The sequence below is a fragment of the Elephantulus edwardii genome, unplaced genomic scaffold, assembly GCF_000299155.1.
Source record: "Elephantulus edwardii isolate Elephantulus edwardi_28Jun2011 unplaced genomic scaffold, EleEdw1.0 scaffold00176, whole genome shotgun sequence".
Lineage (NCBI taxonomy): Eukaryota > Metazoa > Chordata > Mammalia > Macroscelidea > Macroscelididae > Elephantulus > Elephantulus edwardii.
The window spans coordinates 2,288,539-2,308,817 of record NW_006399926.1 but is presented as its reverse complement, the minus strand read 5'-3'; the positions used below and the strand labels follow the sequence as shown (position 1 = coordinate 2,308,817).

General features: G+C 38.9%; 1 protein-coding gene across 1 annotated transcript in view; it reads left to right on the top strand.

The window, feature by feature from the left end:
- DAP3 (death associated protein 3) overlaps window positions 1–17,586 on the top strand; it is a 24,909-nt gene extending 7,323 nt beyond the window's left edge. Inside the window, exons 3-12 of the mRNA XM_006895784.1 lie at window positions 3,898–3,999; window positions 7,069–7,177; window positions 7,327–7,419; window positions 8,224–8,354; window positions 8,740–8,820; window positions 8,915–9,073; window positions 9,662–9,721; window positions 10,256–10,345; window positions 16,400–16,517; window positions 17,474–17,586. Of these exons, the coding sequence (XP_006895846.1) occupies window positions 3,898–3,999; window positions 7,069–7,177; window positions 7,327–7,419; window positions 8,224–8,354; window positions 8,740–8,820; window positions 8,915–9,073; window positions 9,662–9,721; window positions 10,256–10,345; window positions 16,400–16,517; window positions 17,474–17,559 (1,029 nt within the window). The 3' untranslated portion in view covers window positions 17,560–17,586. The remainder of the gene's footprint in view (window positions 1–3,897; window positions 4,000–7,068; window positions 7,178–7,326; window positions 7,420–8,223; window positions 8,355–8,739; window positions 8,821–8,914; window positions 9,074–9,661; window positions 9,722–10,255; window positions 10,346–16,399; window positions 16,518–17,473) is intronic.
- Window positions 17,587–20,279: the final 2,693 nt, after the last annotated feature.

The following is a 20,279-nucleotide window of genomic DNA, read 5'->3' as shown; positions in this document are numbered from 1 at the left end:
TCCACTATGCAATCTTAATTCTGTACTCTTGCGATAACCATAATACCCTATCATATATTGCTTTTAAATTATTTTCCCCCTCATCTCTTTCAATGTATTATACAAAATTTATCCAGTTTTTCTCAGTCTTACTCCAACCCTGATGTCACTCCCATTCTACAACAGTGGCACCGTGCATTATTTGTCCTTTTATGACTAAGCTATTTCACTCAACATAATGTCCTCCAGGGTCACCCATTTTGAATAATATTGCATGAGTTCCTTGTTTTTCTTTTTTTTTTAATTCATTTTAATGAACATTTACATAGATTTTAGATTTTCATTCATTCATTGTTGCACTTTTTTCTTTACACCCCCCCCTTTCGCACCTCTCTTTGAAAAGCAAAAGATAAACTTCTTCGTTGGTACACAATTTCCCCACCCCCCCCACTCCGATCCTGCCCCAAATGCACTCCACTATGCAACCTTAATTCTAGATTCCTGTGATAATCACAATATGTTATCATGTATCACTTTTAAACTGTTCTCTTCCTTATCTGTTTCAGTTCAGTATACATAATCTATCCAGTTTTTCTCAGTCTTACTGCAACCCTGCTGTCAGTCACTTTCTATAACAGTGGCACCATGCAATATTTGTCCTTTTGTGACTGAGATATTTTACTCAGCATAATGTCCTCCAGGGTCACCCATTTTGAATAATATTGCATGAGTTCCTTATTTTTCAATGCAGTGTAATATTCCATTTTGTGAATATACCACAGCTTCTCCATCCATTTGTTTGTTGATGGGCATCTGGGTTGTTTCCAACTCCTTGCTGTTGTGAGCAAAGCCGTAATAAACATGGGTGTGCATATATCTGCTTGGATGTTGGTTTTGGTCTCTTTAGAGTATATTCCCAGTATTGGAATTGCTGGGTCAAAAGGAATCTCTATTTGCAACTTTTTGCGAAAGCGCCACACCACTTTCCAGTGGTTGCACCATTTTACACTTCCACCAACAGTGAATAAGGATTCCAGTTTTCTCCACAACCTCGCCAGCATTTGTTGCTTGCCCATGCATTATTTTTTATAAAATTAATCACCATTGGACTATGCCCATCCTTACTCTATCTTTTCATGTGCCCACCAGATCTTTCCCATTTACTTTACTCCATAATTGTGCAACCCTGTGATTTTACCCCTACACATCCTAAACTCTCAGCTCCTACCCATTCCTCCCTTGGGACTCCATACATGTTTTAACTAGTTATCCTTCTATTTTTACAATAATGCTTATTATGCAGAATTTGTCCTTTTAAGATTGAGTTAGTTAATTCAGCATCATTCTCTCCAGTCTTTCCCAAGTTAAGTAGTATTTTGATCAATTATTTTGGTACAGTGAGGCTGTACTGCTTTGTCTTTTCAGGCTGTCCTTTTAAATCTTTGGTTTTAAATTATTGCTCTTACCACATCATTTATTCTCTTTATTTTGGTACCTCTATATTCTAGTGCAATATTTATAGTTTTGTCTGACATCCATTCTTGGTCTTTTCTTTCTAACTTGTCTATATGCGTTTGCTGTTTTCCTGGATGATATCCTTGATGTCATCCCAAACTCATCTGGCTTTCATTCATTAATGTTCAATGATTCATATTTCCTCTTGAGATGGTTTTTTAATTCAAATAGAGGCTTACATTTGTTTTCCAAATCAACAACATTTTTTCTGTTGATTTGTTTTTCAAATTGTGTGAATATGCAAAAGTTAGTGGAATTCAATCTCTTTGTCTTCAACTTTGCTGGTTTGTATATATATATATTTGTATTTTCATGATAAGTTAATGAAAAAAACAGATAATATTTTTTTTTTTTTTTTTAATTTTTGTGTGTGTGTACCGTCAAATCAGATCTGACTGGTACAGGAGGAGATTGTCCCTCCTTCCCCATCAGAGCATCTGGTGGATTCGAACCGTGCGCCTCTGGGATTGTAGTTGCAGCTCCTTGCCACTAGGCCACCAGAGCTCCCCATAGATAATAAATATTTTAGGCCTCTGGGCCATAACAGCTTCTGATGGAACTATTCAACTCTGCCATAAACAAATCAGCATGACTATATGCCAGTAAAATTTTATTTACAAAAATGAGTTACTGTCCATCATTTGTTGTTGTTAGGTGCCAGCAAATCGAGTACAACCCATAATGACCCTATGAACAGCAGATCTGAACCCCGTCCTATCCTGTGTCATCTTCATACTTCCCTGACCCACGAGAGCCCATTGCAGCAGTCACCCTATCGGTCCAGCTGGTCAAGGGTCTTCTTCTTTGCTGACTCTTCACCCTTCCAAGCATCATGTCCCTCACCAAAGAATAGCCCTGCCTACCAACATGCCTGAAGTAGGTGAGGGAAAGCCTCATCTTCTTTGCCTCCAAAGAACACTCTGGCTATACCCTTTCCAAAATATGTTTTGGTGGGCTTTTTTTTTTGGTCACTCCATGGGATATTAAATCCATGCGACATTTAAGAAGCTGGACTCTATTAAGAGGAATATGGCATCAGGATTGGAGAGAGACACATCAATAACCTGTGTTATGCAGATGACACAACCTTGCTTGATGAAAATGAGGAGGACGTAAAGTACTTGTTGCAGAAGATCAAGGAATGCAGCCTTCAATATGGATTGCATCTCAGTGTTAAGAAAACAAAGATTCTTACCACTGGGCTAATTAGGCAACATCATGGTGGCTGGAGAAGAGAGTGGAACTGTCAACAACGTCATCTTACTTGGATCCACAGTTAACACCCTTGGTACCAGAAGTTAGGAAATAAAGAGATACATTGCACTGGGAAGATCTGCAGTTAGGGATCTCTTTAAATTATTAAGGAGTAGAGATGTCAGTGTGAGGACTAAGGTGCATCTGATTCAGGTCATGGTTTCCCCCATCACTTGCTATGCATCTGAGAATTGGACAGTGAATAGGGATGATAGAAGAAAACTGCCCTTTGAGCTGTGGTGTTGGAGAAGGGCCATCATTTACCAACCACTAGTGTGGAGAATCCTAGAGAAATAGCATGTACTTGTCCAGGATCCACATAGTAAGGCAGATAAAGACCCCAATTTCCTAATAACCAGTCTGGTACCGTTTCCCACCTTTCTGTGTGTCTGTCAAGGGAATAATTGCCTTGATGTGTTATATGAAAAACAGTATATCTTCAAGTGATGTTGGTTAGTAGAAGCCAGGATTTAGTGTTGTATATTCTAGTTCAGGGTCTATTAGGCTAGATATTGCTTTCTTTTCTCATTCCCCAGCATTTCTGATGCCTTCCATAAAAGACATTAGTTAATATGGTCTGTGCTAAAATGTGAAGGCAACCAACAGCTTTTTTTTGTCCTGGTCTGTACTCTTAACATGAGCTGTGCAGAAGGGCAAAAATAATCTCATTGCCCCAATCCCATCGAAGCAGAGTCTATTTCATTTATGTCTCTAATGTTCACCTACTTTTACAAACAAAATGGAATAGAATAAATGAATGAAGTCATTGAAGTGCCTTTCAGCTTCCTATGTAATTGTGGACCCTTTATCTGTCAATTCCTCGGGGGTTTCTATGGAAACAACAGTATGTCACATGACTAGAGCATCTCTGTACACAGCATAGAAGAATCCAGATGGCAAGAATTATCTCTAGCACTCCCACCATTATGAGTTTATGTTGCTGAGCAGCTGGCTTCATCACACAAGCCCCCACCAGCTTCACATACACTGTGTTGACATGAGGACAACAACTGATTTTGTTTGCTTGTTTATAATAAGAGATGAAAAATACTTTTTAAAAAAATCTATTTTCCAGCTCCATCAACTTTTCCAAAGTTTTTATCACTGTCTCTTTCCCCATTAAGATGTTTTTACCTTTTTAATTCATAGGCCAAGCATGGAGAACAGCACGAGGGTCAACACTACAGCATTTCCTTCCAGGATTTGAAGACTGTATTTCCACATGGCCTGCCTCATCGCTTTTCAATGCAGGTGCTTGAAATAGGGAAGGGACTTGGTACCAGGGCAATTAGGGCAGCACACAAGAGGGGTAATATACAATAAGTAGAATTATGGAAGATGAAATTTAAATCGATTAAGTAGGTAGTGTTCCTAATAATTACTGTAGTAGCCTTAAACTAATGTTCCTCTTCTGTTGTCCATCTTAAGTTTGGTTTTGATTTTTGTTTTGTTGTTTTAGGTTTTGGGGTTTTTTTTGGTATCAGGTCAAATATTCTTAAATAAGATCTACCTTTTCTTGAGCTAACCAGGAGATATTTTAAAATGTTCATATTCATGAGTAATTTACTGTTTGCTTTAGTGAAATATAGAACTTGTTAATATGCTGCAAGAGAAGAAAATCAGCACATTCTTGAGCCAAATAGAGATGATGTTTGTAATTACATACATTCATTGTTTATTTTTCACAGATTTTCATGTAGTGTTGTGGCACAGAGAATGTAGTCGATTAATTTTGTAGCCATTTAAAGATTTTGTGATTAAATAACAAGCATATTGTCATAATTGGTTCTTTTCACTAGTTGCGGCTTAATTATTTTAACCCTCAGAAGTTATCTGTACTTAATGAAATATCAAAAGTGATTTATGCAGGTGATTGTATGTTTTATTTCAGGAAATCAGTGAGATCATAGTAAAGGAACTAACAACAGACTCTTGTCATTAAATATTTTGTTAAGATTAGAATTAGGACTCAAAAACAGATGGTATAATTTGTAATGTCATCTTAAATTGTTTTAGGACATTCACAGTAGAGTTGAACTTCAGCATTGTGATGGTTTGTTCTCAATCTACAGTCCAGAATTGCCAAGAAAGAAATAACTTGCACAGAGTAATAGGAATGGGAGCTCTGGTGGCTTATTGGTAAGAAGCTGCACAGTCCCCAAGGCACACGGTTCAAATCCGCTAGCTGCTCTGTGGGAGAAAGATGGGCAGTCTCCTCTCATGTTTGTTAACTGCCTCTGAAAACCTTCTGGAGGGTCAGCTATGGGTCATTTCTAACTCAGTGGTATACAACAACAGTTGGAATAGTGTTTTACTTGCATAGAGAAATAACAGTCCCTCAAGACAGGTCACTCCTTGCAACTTATGGAGGGCTGCTAGTCTGCACTCACCCCTTTCATGCTGAATTTGAAGAACTCTGTTCTCTCTTCTCTATAAACAGACATAGAAATAGATAGCTTTTAACCAGATGCTCTATGACACACAGAGAGAAGGGAGGGACATCATGCTTGGAAAGGCTGAAGGTCCACAAAAGAGTGAAGACTCTGAGCCAGATGGATTGATAGTCATTGCTGCTGTAGGTTTGTACAGGTCTGAAATAATGAGAACAGTGCAGGACAGGGCAGGGTTCAGAGCTGCTGTTCGTTCATAAGGTCACTGGGAATCATACCTGACTTGATGACCCCTAACAACAGTGGTGAGACACACAAGCATAAGCACTTCCTGGAAATGTTGACAAGGCAAGTGTCACATGAGTAGTGTACTATTATGTCAGCAGCTTCTGTGGGATGTGTTCTGGGTCATGTCCCCCTGGAAAAAGGGGATCAGCCTAGATTTTTATTCCCTCTGAGAAGCCAAGCCAACATCTGATCTTTATCAAGATAGTGAAAGTGGGATGACATGCTTAGACTTCCTTTTCCACAGTTCTGCACCTCTTTCCCCTCTCAACGTTTCCTCAGACCAAATAACCAGAAGCAAATCAAGTAAAATTTTTGGTAAACCTGTTGACCATTGTGGGCAATGAACTGTGTAAGACATACGGCATGTGAAGGTCGAGTGCTTGGTTGAGCTGAGGCTCAGTGAATGCAGTGCATCAGCTGTGCACAATTCTAGTGAAGAAGGCAGCGCTCCCTTAAGGCATGCCAGATAAAGCCTTTGTAATTGTGTTCAGACTTGGAGAATTGCAAGTAGACTTTTAGCCCGGAGCCAGACTCCTCTGCTCCTATTTTTAATTAACTACTCAGGTTGCATTCAGACTGGCTTAACCTCCAGTACTCTGGAGGGAATGACTCATCCATTATTTCTGTCATTTTCATTTAAATGAAGGCCAGCTCACCACCACTGTTTGTGTGTTTCAGTTCTGTTATACCCAGTAAAGGAATTTTTGTTTTCATATCTATGTCATATTTTTGAAGGTTTCACTTTCCATTAAGTTTGTCCTAACTCTCATTCCTTCTCCAACCCAGTTGGTTTGTTAAGAGGCCTTTAAAACAGAGGACACTTTTCTTTTTTACACTTATACTTGCAAATATTTGTATCTCTTTCTCATATTACTGTCATATAAACAACTTAGGGCTGACCCTCCATTGAGTTTCTGATCCTACAGACTGCCCATGCTTCTCCCATGGAGCTGCTGGAAGATTTGAACTGCCAAAGAGTGCAACCTTTGGGTTAGCAGCTCAGCTCCGTATGGACTGTGCCACCAGCGCTTCCTAATATTTGTGTAGATATTTCTTGTTATTCGTTGACATAATTACTTTCTTTGCAAATCACTTTTCTGTATCCCAATGCTTCCCAAAATTTTTCATCAGAGTATTACTTATGGCAAAAAGATCATAAATACATAAACACATAAGTATGCTGATTATGTCACATAAGGCCTTAAAATTGTGGAGAGTTGGCCACATCTGCTCCTGAGCTGCCCTGTACTGTATATAGTTCTATCTAGAAAAGTTTACATGATTAGAATAATAAGAATTAACTAGAGAATTAACATTTATTAAATAACATGTGTCAGAAGCTTAGCTAAATGTTTTCCTATTTGTATCAACCCTAAATGATCCACAAAGTAACTATCTAGTTATGTTTGGATTATTTATAGATTTCTGTGGTATCTTTGCTTCAATAATAGCAATACTCAAAAGCTAGCTATTTTGTTACTTAGTGTGGGGTAATGTGTTGTACTTTCTGCTTTATTACCTGAGCTAGATTTTAAAATTCAGTCTGTCCTTTCCCAGCCAAATAAAGACATGCAATTTGGTTTCCTTGTTTTCTCAATGCATACAGCAAAAAGAGCCCCATGCTCCTTTCCTGTTTTGTTAGGTGAAGACATTCAATGACGCTTCCTTGATGGTAAGGAAACCAGCCCTAGAGCTTCTGCATTACCTGAAAAACACCAACTTTGCACATCCAGCTGTACGATATGTTCTCTGTATCCTTTCCTGCGTTCCACAACCCTGAGAGGTTAGGGGGGATGGGACCTACCCATGCAAATTAGAGAAAAGAGAGAATTGCAGATGTATCCTTTAATTACAATGTTTTACAAAGGTATGATGTTTTCTTTAACTACAAGTGCTTTAGATGGTGAAAAAGGAACAGGAAAAACCCTCAGTCTTTGCCATGTTCTTCATTTTTGTGCTAAACAGGATTGGCTGATACTGCATATTCCAGATGGTAAAAAAATTCCATCTTCATTACGTCAGTCTTCATAATCTTGATATTTAGGTGACCCTGTACCTTTCATTTTCTCACAGGCATCTCAGGGGGGAGGGAAAAGCTTTGCTCCAAGTACAGAGTGGTCTAAGGTAGTTTTCATCATTTTTTCATGATCCTATCCTGGTTGAAATGGATTGATTTAGTGACTGGGATAATGGGGGTAAGTGTATCGGAGATGATGAGGTTGGCACAAGATAGAGCAGAGTTCAGAGCTGTTGCACGTAGGATTGCTATGACTCACAAGTGACTTGACAGCACTAAACAACAACAGCAAGCAGCGTTGCAAGATAAAGTTACGACATGAAATCTACTAAAACTCCCTGTAGCCTTTTGACACCAAGAAGGAAGTGTTTGGATCCAGCAGTCCTTTCTTTGCTGTCTAATGCTTATGAGTAGGAACTGCCTTAGAAGGCCTCAGATAATTCTGGGCTTGTGAACATGGATTTTAAAAAATTTCCTGTTCACACTTTGAATATATCCCTTATTTGTTTAGTATTGTGTGTGTCCATGTCCATGTCTTCTGACTTAATCAGCAGAAAGAAGGAATCATATTTAATTCACTTGGTATTCCTTTTGTATTAATTGTAATGATATCATAAACTCTTAAGATGCACTGGGCACACATCCCATTCATTAGCAATAATACCTTAAATACTTATGGAAAAGGAAAGCCATGTCCCATAATAGAGAAAGGTATAAAGTATTTTGGGTTGAATGCAGTCAATTCTTGCCTATTTCATTTTCTTACGCCTTTTTTTTTAGCTCATCGTTGGGTGAAAAATTGTCATGATCTTCTGCAGTCTTCATACAACAAACAGCGTTTAGATCAACCTTTAGATGCTTCAGCCTGGCTAAAGAACTTCAAAACTTCAAATGAACGCTTCCTGAGCCAGGTGACTAGACTTCCAGAAGTTTGGTAGCGAGCAGTCATAAAGATACTGCCTACCTGTGCCACGAGTGCCTGGTAGGTAGGTAGCACAGATAGAATAACTGTACCATTTCGTATTTCAAATTTTCTTCAGAGGAAATTATCCATATTACATTGATTGTTTGACTTTTCCAAGCTCACAACCTCAAATTCCCCACAGATCTATTGTCAACTACATAATTTTCACCAGATAAGAGTTTTTAAAAGTTCAAGGCAGTAAAAGGCTAGAAACTGGGTGTTTTGATACTAAAATTACAACACCTGAAAGGAAAATAGATTAAAACTGACTCCTAATTATCTTATCCCAGTTGTGTCAACTAAGGATGAGTGTTTTTGTTTGTTGTTTTTAGATAAAAGTTCAAGAGAAGTATGTCTGGAACAAGCGAGAAAGCACAGAGAAAGGCAGTCCTCTGGGGGAAGTGGTTGAACAGGTAAAGGAAGCTACTGAATGTGCATCTGTCATACCCTGAGAAACCTTCCGATAGGACTAACAAGCTATTTTGTCTTTCTCTTGTTTCTCCACAGGGCATTACACGGGTGAGGAATGCTACAGATGCTGTTGGGATAATTCTGAAAGAGCTAAGGAAGCAGAGCTCTTCAGGTGTATTTCGCCTTCTGGTGGCAGTGGATGGAGTCAATGCTCTTTGGGGGAGGACCACACTGAAGAGACAAGATAAAAGCCCGGTAGGAAAACTGAGTGCCTCTATTTCATTTTCTGGCACTGTCATTTGCAGAGACTGGGACATAGCTTTATAGGCCGTGAAGTATGTTTTCTTACCCTGAGAATATGTGAATGCAAACGCTCCACCTACCACTGAAAACTGAAGGATCACGTTTTGAAAAAAGAGATGTCAACAAAAGCTGTGTTGTGAGGTTGTGTTTGTTGGGGCAGGGGGGTTCTTTTACTTGTTCTGTTTTCAAAATGAGGCTATGTAGTCTGAAACAGGTGGCTTAGGACCTGGTTTTCTTCCATGGTGACTGTTGTCTTTATGGAGGTTCTGGGTTAAGTAGCTATGTAGAAAGGAAGGGGTGTTGCATCTCTGGTTCTTTGCCTATTTTGTACCCTTTCTTGTCCTCTCTTCATTCCTTCCATTCTAGAAGTAGGAAACTGCTTATGTCAGAGGATTTAACTACAGGTACTATAGTTACTACGTGGTTGAAGTTGAGGGGTTTTTGTTTTGGTTTTGAGGGATTTTTTTTTTTTTCATTTGTTTGTTGAGCTCCAAGAATAGCAAATATTGATACCTTTCTCTCTCCTTGATCAATGTGCAGATTGCTCCAGAGGAACTAGCACTTATTTACAATCTGAGGAAAATGGTGAAAAATAATTGGGTAAGAAAATGTGTTTTTAAAAGACATTTTACAATTTCATTTTCTCTGTAATTTTATGAGCAGAAAGTTCTTATGCCATAACTTACTGAATAAGCCTTCAATGTGATTTAAGTAAAGCTCTCTTTATCAAGCTATATCCTCTAAATCAAGGAGTAAGTCCTATCTGAATCAAAGTCTGTATATTTGTTTTCTCATCTTCACATGGAGCTGGAGTAAGCTTAATTAAAAGCCATTTTATTTCCGTATTGTCCTCATTTTACTTGTTTGTAGTTGTTAAAAGTGGGTTTTTTATATCTTCTCACCATCTTTGGAAAAAATTTTTAAGACCTAGAAACTTGTCTTGATAAAATTCAGGTGATAATAGCAAGTTACTGTCAAAGCCAAATACAGAACTAGATAGTACCAGAAACTTTCCTTGCCATTTAACTATGCTAGACATGACACTGTATGACCAGAACCTCACAGATTATTTATTATTCTCTGTATTTCGCCAGCATTTTCTAATTCAACTTTTTTCCTTTTTTCCCCCCGCAGTATGGAGGCGCCATTGTGTTGACTTTGAGCCAAACTGGTTCACTCTTTAAGCCCCGGTCAGCATACCTACCCCAGGAGTTGCTTGGAAAGGTCAAAACATTGGAAAATTTTATTCTCCTTACTGTTTAAAGAGAGGTCCCTTTTCCATTATATATGTTTATTTTGATGTAATTTCATACTTGAGGGAAATTTTTTCCCTCTATCACTTTATCCGTGCAGAATGTTAACATTTTATCATAGTTGTGTTACCTTTTACTCCTCCACCTTTCATCCTTGCTCTTTTTCCACCTGTTTTCTTCTCCTGTTCTCTGTATTTTCTCCCTACCCTGCTCTCTCTCCCTTCTCCTTTCTCTCTTCTCTCGGTCTGTATGCCTCTTTTTTTTTTTCTGAATTATGCCAAGAACTTGCAAGCACAGTGCCCCTTTATCTCTCTAAATTAAAGTATTTTCCAAAAATAAGGACCCTTTTCTATGACTGCAGCACAGTGATAAAAATCATGAAATTGATATGTTACTTTTACCTAATCCACTGAATTTATTCTAACTTTGCCAATTATTCCAATATCATTTATGGAAGGAAAAGAAAGTCTGAGGTTATGTGGTATATTTGGTTTTCTAGAGAGTTTACTCTTCTGCAGTCTGAGATAATTCATCAATCACTGTCTTTTATAATACTGATATTTTTGAAGGTGATTACAGATTTTAAGCCCCACTTTAAATCCTCCCAATTAGATTTTGTATAATCACTTTAAGAAGGAACATCACCATAGTACATATGTCTTTTCAGTGTATCCAATCGGAAGGTACAGCAAGTCTTTATTACTGATACTAACTTTGAAAATTTAGCTAACGTAGTCTCCACCTGGTTTCTCCTCAGTACAGTTATTATTCTGTCTTTGAAACTGGTATCTAGTTGTTGTTGTTGGGTACCGTAGCGTCAGAACCAACCCATAGTTGACCCTCCAGTGGGTTTTCAGAGGCAGTTCATCACATGGGAGGAGATTGCCCATCTTTCTCCCATGTGGATCGGCTTGTGGATCTCAACAGCATGCTTTCGGGATTGCAGAGGTTTCTTGCCACTAGGCCAGCAGAGCTCCTCTCTAATTAGTATATACTAAATTCAATATTAGTGTTCTTTGAGACAAGCAAGATAAAAGCATTTTATTTTTTCAAACTTGAACCTGTTAGTTTTAGCATCCATTTCTAGATTTAAGTGATTCTTCCTAAATTTGTTAGTGCTGTGATGATTACCAAATGGAAATTATTTAGCTCCCTCATTTCTCCTGTATGTATCAGATGGATTTCTACTATAAGTAGAACAATTCATGTATGTGTATCAATAGGTGTTGACTTGTGCACAATTATTTAGTGTATCCTAGATCTTAGTATCATAAATGTTGATGCTTAGTTAACTGTGACTTAGCCAGCAAGAATCCTCAGGATGGTTCCTGTATCCTTTTGCTGTGTCCATTATTCTTTGAGCACATCTTTACTTTCTGACACAAGAATATGTTCCAGATTCATCATCTACTTTTCAAACCCCAGACTTAAAAATAGCCATTAGTCCAAAGAGCCAAGCAATCAGAAGAGAATGGTATTTAGAAACCAAAAGCTGGATATTAGATGTACTCATTATCACTCTGATTCTATTGCTTTAATGTCCTCTCAGCAGAACTAATATTTATATGCATATGCATATATGTATATGTAAATAACGTGCCTTTATATATACATATGCCTACCTGGTGGCTTAGTGGTAAAGCGCTGTGCTACCAACTCAAAAGGCTCACAGCTTGAATTCACCAGCTGCTCTTCAGGAGGAAAATTGTCAGTCTCCTCCTGTTTAATTTACAGTCTCTAAAAACCTGCTAGAAGATCAGCTATGAGTTGGTCTGACTTGAAGCATATACAACATACTTCTCTCTATACAGCCTGTATGGTTCTCTTAGTAAAAAACTGTGACTTCATGCTGTTGCTAGGTGCCATCAAGTATGATTCTTAGTGACCCTGTGAACAATTCCAGTCCAGCACTACATTTGTTATTTTTTATATTTATAACTCCCATTCCAACAATGAAAAGTCCACTGTCATTATATAATTATTTGTTTGATCTTAGAATACAGAATTGTTATCTTCTACAATTCTGTAATCCTCACATTTCAGAATTGCTCACACTTAACAGTATGGAAACTCTAGAACAATCTCATTGATTTCACATACAAGCAAGATTCTACTGAAGATTATCCAAAAATGACTGGAACAGCAAACAGTATGGAAACTCTAGAACAATCTCATTGATTTCACATACAAGCAAGATTCTACTGAAGATTATCCAAAAATGACTGGAACAGCACATCAACAGAAGTCCAGGCTGGGTTTAGAAGGGGACGTGGTACTAGGGATATTGTAGCTGATGTTAGATGGGTCTTAGCCGAAAGCAGAGAATACCAGAAGAATGTCTATCTGTGTTTCATTGACTATGCAAAGGCGTCTGTCTGTGTGGATCATAACAAATTGTGGCTGACTCTGAGAAGAATGGGAATCCCAGAACACCTGATCATTCTAATGTGAAACCTATACTTGGACCAGGAGACAGTCATCAGAACAGAGCAAGGGAACACTGCATGGTTCAAAACTGGGAAAGGCATATGCCAGGGATGCGTCCTATCTCCATACCTTTTCAACCTGTATGCAGAACAGATTATCCGGGAGGCTGGGATCTATGAGGAGAAATGTGGGGTCAAGATTGGGGGACGATCTGTCAACAACCTGTGTTATGCAGAGGACACAACCCTGCTTGCTGAAACTGAGGAGGACCTGAAGCTCTTGCTGCAGAGCATCAAGGACTGCAGCCTCCAATATGGATTGAGGCTCAATGTCAAGAAGACAAAGATTCTCACGACTGGGCCAATTGGAAGCATCAGGATGGATGGTGAAGAGATTGAGATTGTTCACAGCTTTAGTTTGCTTGGCTCCACAGTCAACACTCTTGGCACCAGTAGCCAGGAAATTAAAAGGCGCATTGCCATGGGAAAGTCTGCTGTTAGGGACCTCTCCAGAGTACAGAAGAGCAATGGTATTTCTCTGGAGACTAAGGTGTATCTGATAGAGACCATGGTCTTCGCAGTCACTTGTTATGCATCAGAGAGTTGGACAATGACCAAGGAGAATTGATGCCTTTGAGGTGTGGTGCTGGAGAAAAGTATTGAGAGTACCATGGACTGCTAGGAAAAGAAACAGATTTGTCCTGGAAAGGGTTAAACCGGGTGGCTCATTGGAGGCAAGGATTCTGAGGCTCCGTCTAACATACTTTGGACATGTTGTGAGGAGAGATCGGTCCTTGGAGAAGGACATCATGCTTGGGAGGGTGGAGGGACAGCACAGGAGGGGAAGGCCTTCTATGAGGTGGATTGATTCAGTGACTGGGATAATGGGGATGGGAGTGTCAGATATGGTGTGACTGGCTGGCACAGGACAGAGCAGAGTTTAGGGTTGTACATAGGGTCACTGTGAGTCGCAAGCGACTTGACAGCACATAACAACAACAACAACTATGGAGGGGAGGCTACACATCATCAGAATTTGATAATTTGCTTAGGATAATTTTTGTCTTTAGCCTATTAATAGTCTAAATACTGTGTTTAGGAGTTAACCTGGGTTACCTCCTCTTTATCAGTGTTGTCATTGAAATTGGAAAAATAGACTGATTTGTTTCAGTTTATTTAATTTAGAGTCTTTCCTTACTTCCTTGACTTCTTTGGGCATTTTTAACTGTTTGTTAATTGAATCAAAGTTTGCAGAGCAGACTGACCTTTTACTCAGCAGTTCACACACCTCATACTTTGTGACAATGACTACCATCCTTACATTATGACAGCTTTCTTTCCACTCTGTCATCCCACCCACCCCAAGCCAGGTTTCCATTGTCCGTCCTTCCTACCCCTCCCACTTTCTGAGCTTTATCTCTGGGCATATGTAATCTTACATAATTAACTGTTCAGGGAGTGCTGCCTATCTGTATAATTCATTACCCTGTGCTGTTGTCATGTGCTCATAGCTGACCCTCCAGCGGATTTTCCAGGGATGCAGATTACATAGAAGAAGACCATCTTTCTCCAGCAGCTGCTGGATTTCAACTGCAGGCCTTTACGTTGACACTAGCTGCTTACCACTAAGCCGCCAGATAAAGGGTCTATGACTCTCACAACTGACTAGATGGCAATGAATGAGGGTTACTGATAACTGCCACATTTTGTATGTAATAGCATTTATCTTTAGAACTCTTGTGTACTTCTGCCCTACTTTTCCTTCATAATACTTTATGATCATTATTCTAATTTTACATATTACCCAACTTACAGTGTGTCTTAACTACTTAGTGACTTCCCCTCCCTTCGCGTTCCTGACACCATATTAAGGAGTGTTTGTTTCTATGTATAACTTTTTCTTGTAGTAGCTTAGTTCATGTAGTATCCCACTGTGTATATTCATTCCATTGCACATAATGTACCATGGTTTATCCCTTTATCTCTCTGCTATTATGACTAATACTACTTTGAACATGGATGTGCATTTTTTCTATTTTTGAGTATATTAAACATTTACTTGATTCCAAAGGTCAGAACATAATCCCAGTACAGTAGTATACTCTTATCCAGTTTCACTGTGTTTTAGTTACCACTATTCAAAGAGTTCTCAGAAAATGTTACATGACAACCTCCCAACCTGGAGAAAACTCTGCCCCAAGTCTCAGCTTTCAGCCAAACAGTAGACAAGACTGTAAGGAAAATAGTCTCACCAGAAACACATTCCTTCCGGTAGCCAGACACTGAAAGTCAGAAGAGCAGCTTTTAGCCCAGGAGAAAGCACTTAAGGCAGGAAAGGAGTCGGATCTAAAGATGAATAGAAATAAGAATCACGGGGAGCTCTGGTGGTCTAGTGGCAAGAAGCTGCACTGCAATTCCAGAGGTGCATGGTTAGAATCCACCAAATGGTCTGCTGGAGAAGGAGGGACAATCTCTCCTGTACTAGTCAGATCCGATTTGACGGTACACACAAAAAAAATAACATTTATTTAAAAATAAAGTAAGAATCACAGGGAGAAGTGGGGAAAGTGTAATTATATTGTGACTTTTGTCATTATATTTTTAAAAAGTGTGCTATTAAGTGGAAGATCAGTATGTTTTGTAAACGTTCAAATCATGGGGAAAGAAATTAATAGTCATCTTAATGGAGTGAGGGGTAAAATGGTATCTTTTTTTAATACCAGAACATTTATCGGAGAACTAAACACTGACATTTTTAAAATGAACTGGATGCTGCAATAGCTGCCCTCTTGGGTGTAGGTGTTGTTCCTTCACGGACTCCAGGCCTCACACAACCAGTACTGTGGTATTTTTCCTTTTAGTCTTGGCACATTCTCTTGCGCTTGTCAGAGTCGCCACACTTGCCACAGGTGGACTTCTGGAGGTGGTGGGCCTCGGAGCCACAGCGGCTGCACCATATCTGCATCTTACTGTGACACTTTCCAAACTATGACGTTTGCTTCACCATCTCGCTTCTGTGGCCCAGACCAAAGAGCAGGCTAATGATTTTGAGCATTTTTTCATGTGTTTTTCGACTTCTTTTATAGCCTCCTTGGAGAAATGTCTATCAAAGATTTGTGTGTTTTTTAAAAAATGAGCATATAAAGTGGAATCGCAAACTTGCCATTCCATAATTCATAAAACTTTATTTCAGTATGTTGTTGTAATTATTCTTTTTTATTACTATTTTTTTGCTGATTAGTGTTAATAATTTCTTACTCTGCCTAATTTAAATTTTATCAAAGGCATGCGTAAGACAAACATTGTACATCAATTTAGTACTGTATTCTTAGAATTGACATCTTCCCACCTTAAGTATTATCCTTTTTTAGAGTATAACTTGTTCTGTATACAGTGATAATAACCAGCCACTATGCCCAAAATAACAATGTAATACTGCCTGTATACTTTGTGTTTTTACAAGCTGTCTTTTAGTTTAGAAAGTACAGATTAAGCAAAACAAAACAACTCCAAAATCCTTGTTCTAACAGTGCTTAAGTATTGTTTTTTCTTTTGGTTTGTCATTTAACCAAAACTAATTTCATCCTTTTCCACCCCAGGAAGGATTTGATGCCCTGGATCCCTTTATTCCTATCCTGGTTTCTAACTACAACCCAAAAGAATTTGAAAGCTGTATTCAATATTATTTGGAAAACAGTTGGCTTCAGCATGAAAAAGGTCAGCTTTGTTTTTGTTTCTAATTAGGACTTTTTGCTTATAAAAGATTTCCACTGAATGAGAGCCTTGAGCTCTTACTTCTAACCTAAGCAGCCATTAATTTGTATTTCATCTTATTCACTTTATCCTGACTTCTTTCTGGCTTATTACTTGGTACAGGCAGGAAAAGGGTTTAATTTACAAAAGAGATTCCATCTCTCCCTAAATTGTCATCTTAGTCTTGAATAAAACGTTCATTCTAGCTTAGGTGCCAGGTCAAGTTGAGCTACTGTCAGTTTCTGGAGGTTTGGGATGCTGCCATTCTCATTGTTGTGTTCATGCATCATCACTCTACAAACTTTGATTAAGTGAATGATGTGCCAGGATAGCCACAAAATCATTTGTACCATGATTCCTGTACCAAACCAAACCCTTGCCTTATTATATGAATAATGGGAGATAGAGCAAGGACTAAAAGCATGCCAATTATTATGTTTACCCTGGCCCTTACCTCTGGCCATGAGAGTGGTATAATTTGAAAGCTTTGTTGGGCATTATTTCTAAAAGAGTTGGCTTCAGCATGAGAAAATTTTAAAATATCACTAGTTACAAGAGAGTAAACTATAAGGGTGAGTTATTAAAGGAGAAAAAAAAGATGAGAGAAGCTGTGGTTACATTGTGGGTTGGGAAACAAAGGAAAAATTTCCAGGCAGCGGGAGCTTTGACAAACTCCAGAAAAGACTCTTGAGAAGGAGGAAAAAATGCCTTACTCACAGACAAACGGGCAATTATGCATAGGAAAAAATAATAGTTTAATGATGTAAAGGATCTGCTAGAAATAGAATCTCTTGGAAAAGAGATGTGATTAACATTATATCTGAATGTTATGAGTAATATAGGCTCTGGCTATAGAATTTTCTGGATAACAAATACAACATGAGGAAATTCTCACATACCTGTCTTTTTCTCTGTTTTAGCTCATACAGAAGAAGGGATAAAGGAGCTACTCTTTCTAAGTAATGCAAATCCCGGGCAACTGGAGCGGCTTTGTGCCTACCTGTAGGCTCTGAGGCCGGCACTTCTGGAAGACTCAAATCAGACGACAGCAGCCGAAGCCACAGCTGGTGTACCGCCTGTAATGGCAGTGAGACAGCCTTGGTCCTGAAACTCATAGCAGCTAATTGGATATGGCTTTGCCATTTAAGATAATCATGGACCTTTTCCTTAAAAAAATAAAGTCAGATTTCTCTTTTTTTTTTAAAGTGTGTTGCTACATTTAAAATTTGTTTTTTGTCAGGTGCCATCAAGTTGAAAATAATATACCAAGAACCATATTGAATTCTCTTTTTTGTTGGAGGCCTGAGGAGACTAAGTTCTACAGAATTTTTCAAAAATCAAGGTGTACATGTTTCTCCCTTCCTGACACTTCATTCTCTTCCTCTTTATATGTTTGTTACTTGATGGAACAAGAGAGCCTTATTGTAACTCTAAGAGTTTCTGGCAGCTTTGTGTGGCACATCCTCTTCCTGCCAGTCCTCAGAATTAAGCACTAAAGGTCTACAAAATGTTTCAAAATCCTTGCCTCCAAAACAGAAACTTGGTTTCACCCTCTCCAAGACAGGCCTGTTTGTTCTCTTGGCAGTCCATAGTATGTTCATACTCTTCTCTAGCACCAAAACTCAAAGGCATCAGTTCTGTCATCCTCAAGTCATTGTCCAGCTCTCTGATGCATAGCATCATAAATTGTTATGTGCCCTAGAATTGACCGCAACTCATAGCAATCCTATGAAAAATGGATCTGAACGTTGTGCATTCGTCACCATATCTGATATACCTAAGCCCCCTGTTTAGTCACTTTGTCAGTTCATACTGCGGGTCTTCCTCTGTTGGTCTTACTCTTCCACCTTTCCAAGCATGACATCCTTCTCCAAGGACTGGTCCGTAACAATATGCTCCAAGTACTTGCTGTGTGCATCTGAAAGCTAGACAGTGACTAAGGATGGCAGAAGAATTGAAGCCTTTGAGTTGTGGTCTCGGAGAAGAGTCCTGAATAACTCATGGAGAACATGAGTTCAGGAGAACAAACATAATTCTCAGAGAAAGTGCTGTGCTCTTTGGAGGCAAGGCTGTGGAAACGTGGTCTCACATAATTTGGGAATGCTGTCTATGAATTAACTTATCTCTAAAACAGTACTAACTGTATAGCATTCTTGGTGGAATTAAGAAGTAGTCTCTTCGGTAGCTAGAACTGTCACTAAGATTGGTATACTCTAAAACTAGAGTCAGAAACTAATTTTCTGGATCTTCCACTTAATTAAAGTCTCGGGTGGTGGTTGTTGTGTTTGACTCATAGTGATCCTACGTATGATGGCCTTAAACCCTGCTCTATCCTGTGCTAACCTCACTGTCTCCAACACACCTACTCCCATGACCCCAATCACTGAGTCGATCCATCTCATCGAGGATCTTCCTCTCCTGCGCTGTCTCTCCGCTCTCCCAAACATGATGTCCTTTCTCCAAGGACTGGTCCCTCCTTGCTACGTGCCCAAAGTATGTAAGATGAAGTTTCAGAATCCTTGACTCCAAGGAACAGCCTGGCTTCACCCTCTCCTGGACAAACCTGTTTGTTCTCCTCGCAGTCCATGGTATATTCAACACTCCTCTCCAGCACCACAGCTCAAAGGCATCAGTTCTCTATCATCCCTAGTCATTGTGCAGCTCTCCAATGAATAGCATGCAACTGTGAAGACTATAGCCTGGATCAGGCACACCATAGTCTCTCAGCCTATTTCTTCCTGTATAAAATGGTAATAATGATACTAAGTGAAGTTTGTTTTAATAATAAAGTTGTATGTGTAACGTACATACATTATACTGTTAATTATACATTACAAATGATCTTGTTAATTGCTTTTACATCAGTTCCAATTCACGGGGGATCTATGTAAAAGAGAACATAACACCTGGCCCTGGGGCCATCTTCACTATATCATGAGTGCCTTCTGACCTAGGAGGGTTATCTTTTCAATAAGACAGTATTCTGCTGAGATCACTGGGTAATTTTTGTAAATAGATCACCAGGGCTTTCTAGAGACACAAAACTGTACAAAGACAAAAGTGTTTTTAACACTACAAGAAACTAAGAGACCTAACTAAATGTAAAAATAGTCCTCGTTCATTGATAGGAAGATTGAATATTGTGAAAATGACAATCCTCAATAAGATACATTGACATGGTAACTGCAGTAATGGGCTCAAGTGTATTGAGATGAGGGTGGCACAGAACAGGTCAGGATTCAAGACTGTTGTTCACAGGGTGGCCAGAAGTAATCTTCAGGTTCAATGCAATCCCAATTCAGATTCCAAAGTCATTCTTCAAGGAGACAGAAAAGGCAATTTTCAGATTCATTTGGAAAGGAAGACTAAACAAAGCTCTTCTGAAACCAGTAATGTTTACTGCCCAGTATGCCATTTGACTATCCAGCCTGACCCTGAGTTATAAGTCTGGGAAAGAGAATGGCTTCTACCTGTGGGAGCAAAACTCATTCTGTGCTTTATTATGTTAAGTACCAAGAGTCAGAGCCCACCCCATAGCTGACCCTGTAGTGGGTTTTCAGAGACAGTAAATCACAAAAAAAGATTGCCCATCCTTCTCCTGAGGAGCAAGTGGTGGATCTGAACAAAATGCTTTTGGGGTTGTAGTGCAGCTTCTTTTTTTTAAAATTTATTTTTCATTTCAATGAACATCTACAGAGATTTTGGAATTCCTTTCATTCATTGTTG